This window comes from Mustela putorius, unplaced genomic scaffold (genome assembly GCF_011764305.1).
Source record: "Mustela putorius furo isolate JIRA1106 unplaced genomic scaffold, ASM1176430v1.1 tig00000242_pilon_pilon_pilon, whole genome shotgun sequence".
In the NCBI taxonomy this organism is placed as follows: Eukaryota; Metazoa; Chordata; class Mammalia; order Carnivora; family Mustelidae; genus Mustela; species Mustela putorius.
In genome coordinates, this window is record NW_025421325.1 from 3,823,360 (window position 1) to 3,831,839 (window position 8,480).

The 8,480-nt window shown below is 34.2% G+C and overlaps 1 protein-coding gene across 1 annotated transcript in view; it reads left to right on the forward strand.

Moving 5' to 3' along the window:
- Positions 1 to 5,480, forward strand: part of ANXA10 (annexin A10) — a 116,167-nt gene extending 110,687 nt beyond the window's left edge. Inside the window, exons 11-12 of the mRNA XM_004779556.3 lie at positions 2,753 to 2,875; positions 4,849 to 5,480. Coding sequence (XP_004779613.2) covers positions 2,753 to 2,875; positions 4,849 to 4,917 — 192 coding nt within the window. The 3' untranslated portion in view covers positions 4,918 to 5,480. The remainder of the gene's footprint in view (positions 1 to 2,752; positions 2,876 to 4,848) is intronic.
- The last annotated feature ends 3,000 nt before the right edge of the window (positions 5,481 to 8,480 follow it).

Sequence of the window (8,480 nt, forward strand, 5' to 3'; positions counted from 1 at the left end):
AGAATTATTTAAACAGTGTCCTTCTCCAAAAAAAAAAAAAAAAAAAATGAAGTTTCACTTGTGAATGACCATGAGGAAATAAGCATAATTAGTTTGATTCCAAATCTGTCCAAGTTGAGGGCTACTTATTCTAATAATAAATAAAAATTCTTTCTGTGTGTGTTTCAATGCAAAAATGAAAATGCATGTACTTACAACTGGTTTAGAGGTAAAGAGGAGGATTGTATATTCAAATAATTTAATTTTTGACATATGATGACCTTAAATGTAAAATATTGGTCAAAGCTGTTTACACTACCCCTAAGCAAAGAAAACTGCAGGTATTTTTCTCTGGTGCATTCTAAGTGAATGATACACAATTTAAATATGGAAACTTGGGTAAATAATTTATTTACCTCAAATTATGAAAAGATTGCTTAGAGGTCTATACCCAAAACATTCAGACATCAAAAATTTTATTATGCCTATACACATACACACACACACACACACACACACACACACACACACACACACGTGTATCTCTACACACATATATACATTATGCTTCTTGGCCACTGGATGTCCCCATTATTCCATTTGAAAAGACAAATTGAACTTGGTTTATAAAGCAATATTCTTTCTGGAGCTAGTATACAGGAATCGATTTTTTATTTTTCAGTATTTGAGTTTAAATCCAAAAATATTTCAAATACCTGGAATTTTTATTTTTACAATTTTTAGTAATAGACTGTAAAATAAAAATGTAATTGCTGTGTCACTCAAACATATCAATGTTCCTCTAACATAATTCGAAACCCCCTCCCTCCCTGGTCTAGAATTTTTACCTAGAAAGAGCAAATGATCAGATTTGTATTTTATAATGCAGTGTGAGGGAGACAGTGTGAAGGTGGACCAGGCTCAAAGGAAGGAACTATTGCAGAATCAGGAAGGAGAGAATGTGAAGGTTGGCCAGGTGGTGAAAGGAAGGAACTACTGCAGAATCAGGGTGAAATGATAAGGGCCAGAATCAAGGTAGTGACAATGAAAATAGATATTACGGGACATTTAAGAAGTAAAATAGGAAGGGGTCCGAATGCTAATGTGGAAGATCCTGAACTCACTTCCTCCCACCAACACACCAAATCTACACCTACATATGCAATTCCTCCTGAAGAAGAACTGAAAACTGAGCAGCTTCTGCACAACAAATAATGAAGGGTCCACACAGAGAAGGATAGGAGAGTTGGAGACAGAGTCACCTCTACACATAGACCTATAGTAAGGAGGGATATCACTGAGGTGCCTGTGCACAGATCACTATGAACCAGATCACTGGGCATAGCGATGAAACAGCAGTATAAAGGGCAAATATACTGTAAGTAAAGGAAATTCATTCATTAACCGTAAAACATCCACCACATGGGTGAGGAACTGTTGGAAGTCTCTCCAGGGTCAGAGGTGCAAACAAGTACCAATTTTCACATTTCTCCTCCACCTTGATAGCAGAGACAGAAATGGTCCAGATGCTCTACCCGGCCTGCTAGCGCAGCCCCAGCATGCCCTAGGCCCCTGACCCACACCACTCCAGCAGTTCCACTACAAGCAATATACAGATGGCCAACTGGCCAACGGGCTCATGAAAAGATGCTCAATATCTCTAATCATCAGGGAAATACACATCAAAACCACAATGAGATATCACCTTGCACCTGCCAGATTGGCTATTATCAAAAAGACAAAAAATAACATGAGTTGGCAAGAATGTGGAGAAAAGAGAATCCTCATACAGAGTTGGTGTGAATGTAAATTGGTGCAGCCAATATGGAAAACAGTATTGAGTTTCCTGAAAAACTTAAAAATAGAACTACCATCCCATTCAGCTATTCTACTTCTGAGTATTTATTCAAAGAAAATAAAAACACCAATTTGAAGAGATATAAGTGACCTTATGTTCATTGTGGTATTATGTACAATAGCCAAGAAATAACCTATGTTTCCATCAATAAAGAATGTTTCTCACACACACACACACACACACACACACACACACGCATGCACACAGACACAGGAATATTACTCAGCCATTAAAAAGAATGAAATCTTCCCATTTGCAACAACATGGATGGACCTAGAGGGTATTATGCTAAGTTAAATAAGTCAGAGAAAGACAAATACCATATTATTTCATTTATGTGTGGAATCTAAAAAACAAAACAGATGAATAAACAAAACAGAAACAGATTCACAGATACAAGAAACAAACTGCTGGTCACCAAGGGAGAGGGGTGGGGAAACAGGTGATATAGCTAATGGGAATTCAGAGGTACAAACTTCCAGTTATAAGATAAATAACTCCCTCTGATTTAACATACAGTTTAGGGAATGCAATAACTGTAAGGCAAAAAACTGTATGGTGAAAAATTAGATTGATGGAAACATTTTGTAATGTATAAAAATACAGAATCACTATGACATATCTCTGGAACTAATAGGCAAAAGTATGTCAATTCTACTTCAACAAAATAAAAAAATAAAGCAAAGGAAAGAAGTCAAACAGGTAGAATACTTCACTGTGTGTACACGTATGAGAGAAGGCAAAGTCTCGGAGGATATGGGAGTCTGACTTGGGCACTCCCCCGATCATCATGCCAGTGTTTGAGGAGTACAGCATGAATAAACAGCCACAGAAAAGAGGTTGAGTCTATATTAGATAGATTAACTTTAAGGTACCGTTTTCCAATTTTTTTCTCTCCTTTTCTGTATCTTTTAGGACTTTGGTTTCCATAATAAAACTGTAATCAGGATTCTAATCGCCAGAAGTGAAATAGATCTGATGACCATCAGGAAACGATACAAAGAGAGATATGGAAAATCGCTGTTTCATGACATCAAAGTAAATCTCCTACATGTGATTTATGTTCATTATCATTTTTAAAACTGATATGAGAGCTTTAAGTAACCTTGTGTTAGAATCTAAAAAGTTAACTATTCTGACAAGATGATCTACTTTAGTCCATTGGACAGTATTTAGTGCATCAACAAGGGCTAACTGAGGAACGCCCTTCATCTCAGTAAGGGAATTTTTTATGTGTTTCAAACAAAAATTGTTGATGGAGTCATGTAAAGTATTCTTCCCTTAATTGTGTAATTGTGCTTTGTGAGTTAAATTTTGAACATGATCAGTATCAGGAAAGGTACAATTTACAATAAGGCCACACTAATTGTGAAAAGGCTTCTTAGATCAGTTCAGTTCTCTTCTCATATTGTCATAGAAGGCAGGGCAGCCAGTGGAATCTCATAAACTGGTAACATGCAGGAATTTAACTTTGATAGTTATGTAAAATTCTATGCACCCCTTTAGCTGTTGAAGGCCAAAGCAGCAATGATTCTGAAGTAAACAAACAAATTTGTCCATTCTAATATGTCTAAGCTTTAGTCTGGATTTTGATAAAACTTAGCAAAGAATTATTAGGATATACAGGGCTACACATGTAATTTTTGGCACCCAATCTAAAATTAAAATATTTCACCTCTCATTCAAATAATTATAAAGAATTTGGGGATGGCATCACCAGAGTATTAAACCAAGCACAAGGCCCTGATAATATATCTTACCTTATACTTTGCATGTAGATGAGTGCTGTTACCTGTTCACATTGCTTTACACTGAAATTTTCAATTGCATAAAATCGCTTTTTAGTTTATTAAAAGTGATCCAGAAGCAACTTGACAACCTAAGGACCAAAAAACCATAAAAATAACAGAACACCCTGTAAGCCTTTGCATAACCAAAGTCACTCCAAAAAAGACATTGCAGGTGTTAAGAGACATTTTATTCCTTTATTTTGATAAAACTGCCCTTGCACCTACCTTCAAAACCCTAAACTTTAAGCGGCGATGAACATTTCTCACTGAGAAATGTCATAACTCATTTTCTAAATGAATAAGTGGATTCTAACATGTATACTTCAATTAACCAAGCCACCTCAAAGTCTACATGTAATTAATATAACTTTACTAAATGCATTTAAAACAGTGAATTATAATTGCATGACTTTTGTAAGCGAACATTAATATGAGAGTTGATTTTTAACATAGTTTTTATAATCCCATTTATTTCTTACTCTTATTGTTTTAAAAAACTTAGAAACTATAGAAGATCATAAAAAGGAGGTAAAAATTGCCCTTATTCTTCACCACAATCAGTAATGAAATGTTGTAGGTGCTATGTTTTTAAAAATATATGTAAAATTAATATGCTTTACTACAAAAAGGAATACTTTTACTGAATCATGGTATTCCACTGTATAAGTTAGAAAATACATAAATATCCCAAATTTTAAATATTGATTTTTACTTTTTCACTATTATGCATAATGTTGTCTATATTTTTTAGTGTAAATTTTTGTGCTCATCAATAATAGATCATTATTTCCTTAGGATACACTTCTTGAAGTAGAATTACTGCATTGGTGAGTGTAAATGCTTTTAAGTCTTTGGAGGCGTATTGTCAATTTGCCCTCCAGACTCTAAGCTGATTTATAACAACAATATTAGTACACCTCTTTTAAAGTTGAGATTTAATTCTACTGTGAGTTATTCTTTTCATAAACACACATTAGGGTTCAATCAACTTTATATAAACCCTATTCTATTGACTATAACCATGCTATTATTTTCCAATAACTTCCAGTGGGAATAGTTCTCAGAACATATTGAATTTTTAGATGAAAAGAGTGAACAGTTTTGGAAACGGTAATGGCCCATGGATCTTTCTCGTTGTAATTCAGAGGAACCATGCTTCTTTTTTAGAAATACTATAACATTTTATTTCAAATACATTGTTTTTTTGTTTGGTTGTTTCAGAATTTTGCTTCAGGGCATTATGAAAAATCTCTGCTTGCCATCTGTGCTGGTGATGCTGAAGACTACTGAGTCAAAAGAAGGAGGCAGAGGACACAGCATTCCTATTTACAGACCTGTCTAAATAAAGAGTTTGTGAGAAGTTTGCCTTGTTAGAAACATTATAGCTAAATTATAGAATCAATTTTCTCTTCTATCTTTAAAATCATTCTAAGCCAAAGAAAAATCTATTGATAAAATATATGACAGTGGATATGTACTTATCACCCAAATCAGCAGTTTACTAAATGGAATAATAAAATAATGGAATAATAAAAATAATTTCATTGAAATATATTTTATCTAAATGCAAACTGTCAGTTGCCTACAAGAAAATCTGCTTATACCTGTCCTTAGCATGGTTGGGGAGAGGAAAACATGGTGTGGGGCCAACCCCCTTAGAGAAATTTTCAAGATTTTTGTACAAATGCAATAAAGTTAAAGTTAACAACTAAAGCTGTGTCCATTTAAAAGAAAATGAAGATATAAAACAGCAAAGTGCAGCCATACAGATCCTTGTCAGGCTTTGATATGTAAGAGACCTGGGTGTAAAAATGGGTGTATGGGTCTGTGTGTGAATGTAGATGTGTGTGTGACTGGTGGCTGTATTTGACAACCATTCTAATAAAGGCAGTTTATCCCTACCTAACTGTTTTTTTAAAAAAATACGAATGCTTAACCAACCCAGTATTTGCCTGTCAGTGTCAGAAAAGTCATTGCTCATTGCATTTGTCTTCCCTGCTTAACATCTACATCAAAGCCATTTAGAAGCTATTATGTGCTTTGTACCATCAGTAAAGGCTGGCTCCTTATGTGTCTGAAAATTCAGTAAATTAGGAACAGCAAAGGAAAAACATTGAAGTAGGTTTGGGAGAGATTCTAGACTGATGCTACAAACTAGCTAAGACTAAAAGCAGAAACAGATACGGATGAATCCACAAGAGAGGGCTCCCAATATATGCAAGGGAAAACACAAAACCCAAGATCACAGGAAGCAGCAGTAAATGAAGTCAAGCAAGGAAAATGAGGACACATGCAATAAATCTAGATGACCTGGCAAAGTTGATGGTAGTGCTCTGTTCCACATGGAAAGTTCTTTTTCAATAGCTTATAATCCAGTCCCTGTAGATCTGTCTTCACCAGTCTCAGGAGAAGTGAAAGCTGTATTCAGAACCTGTTTTCTTACAGGCAAAATGATATTGGACATTTAGAACACAGTGACTGGGAACAACATGAAACATTTAAGAATAATTAGACTTCTGAAATCACTTTCGAGGTTTGAACTTACTGCTGTGGCATATGATGTCACATCATTTTAAATTGGCTTTGATTTTTATCTTTTAAAAAACTTTAATATTTTAGTCAAAAGTAGTAATTATTTGAGATATTTAGCATAGCTATTCTTCCAGATAATTTTTTTAGATAAGAAAAATTAGATAAGAAAAATGTTAGAATTCCTACTGAGAATTTAGATATTTAAATGAAATGTTTCCTCACTAGGACATTTTTTGTGTAAGTAGTTCAATAAATTCTAAAATTTATACTTTTGCTAGGTAATACCTTTTATTTCTTTGGTAAGGCATGGTGTCATCAAATCAAAAACAAATCTGGACTTGTACAGAAAGGGGTTTTATTCAAAAAGATATTGCAGTAAGTGGGAGGAAGAGCTGCACTAGGGAAAGAGGGACTACTGCCACAAAGAGGGTGTTCTGACTGTGAGATTTACAGGGGTCTCAAGGGCCAGCCAGAAAAGGATTTTTACATTATAGGGATGAATAGACATGGCTAGAAAAAAATCAGTTGTGGGAGAAGGGATGAATTTGTGGTGTGATTGGACAATTCATCTGGGAATGTCTTTGGTTAACATTGCCAGTCATTGATCTGAGATTGGACAGTGGATCTCAGTTCATCTGGGAAAGCCTCCAGTTAGTTTTCAGCAGGAGCTAAAGGGTGGTTTAAAGTCCAGGGACCTATGGGGAAGGAATAAACCTGAGTAAAGTTTAGTCAAGTTATATATTTTGTCCAGATTAGTCAGTAGGGGAAAACAGTTCAGCTAATCATTTATGAGGCAAAGAATAGGAATTTGATGGGTGTGTTGAGGACTATTATTGGTAAGCTGGGGAACATCAGCAAGTCTTGTCTGAGTCATATGAGAAAGAATTGTTCTAGGTTTTAAGCCATTTTCTGAAATACAAATGGGCGGGAACATTTCTGGATCATTTCTATTTTCCAGGATCACAGTGCTTAGGTAAAGATTAACAACATCAATTTTTTTTTTTTTCCCCAAACTTTTGTCTTGAATGCTTCACTTTGGTTGTTTAAATGCTAATACAACATTATCATCTTCACCATCATATAATTCACTTAGTGAAGTCCTCTAAAAAAATCAAGTATTTAAATTATTATCATTGTTATTTGTGTTAAATGATATTTGGCTGTTTATATCATCTTCAAATGTTTACTACACCTGATGGACTGTATAACAAGTGAAATATGTTTGATTTAATTAAAAACTTACCCCATACTTAACCTATAGAGAAAAAAATTTTAAGGAATAAATTTGCTTTTGGTGTGTTACCAGTCTACAATAAAGGAAAGTAAATTACCACTGAATTGCTGGCCATTCCAGAGACCAAAAAAAATCAGATATGGAAAGACTGCAGATAGGTGCTTATGTCCACTGCATTCAGTATTTTACTATGCTCAGTTTAGCACTAAATCAGTTAAACTTGTAGTGTTCTTATATAATAGCATATTGTTATTATCAAAGTTAAGAAGAAAAAAATTCTAGAATTACCACATCATAATATTCAAAACATACAGTTCTCAAAAAATTTTATGAAGCATGAAAAAACACAAAAGTATACTCATTAACAAATTAAATTACTAAAAACTATCCCCAAGAAACAAACAACACAAAGGGATAAAACTCATAAAAGTCAAATATTAAAACAACAAAAGTAAGTTCTTCATTATCAGTAATTATTTTAAATATAAAATGGATTAAATGTAAATGGATCAAATGATAAAGATTGTAGAATGGATTAAAAAAAAAAACACAATTCAACTATATGTTGACTGTAAGAGACTCACTTTTGATCCAAAGACAAAAGGTGTTAAAAGTGAAATGATGGGAAAAGACATTCCCCACAAATAACAAATAAGAGAGAGCTGAGTAGCTTATACTAATATCAGACAGAATCGACTTTAAGTCAAAAACTGTAACAAGAGGGGGTCCCTAGGTGGCTCAGTCAGTTAAGCATCTGATTCTTGATTTTGACTCAGGTCATGATCTCAGAATTGTGAGATCAAGCCCCACGTTGGGCTCTGCACTCAGTGGGGAGTCTGCTTGGGACTCTTTCTGTCCCTCTCCCTCTGTCCTTTCCTCTCTCTCTCTCTCTCTCTCTCTGGAATAGATAAATAAATCTTAAAAAAAAAAAAAACTGTTACAAGAGATTTTAAAAAGACTATATATTGATAAAAGTTTTAATTCATCTAGAAGATATAACAAGTAAAAATATGTAAACCCCAAACAAAGCAACCTTCAAATATATGAGGTAAACATTACAAAATGGAAGGAAGAAACTGGCAGTTCT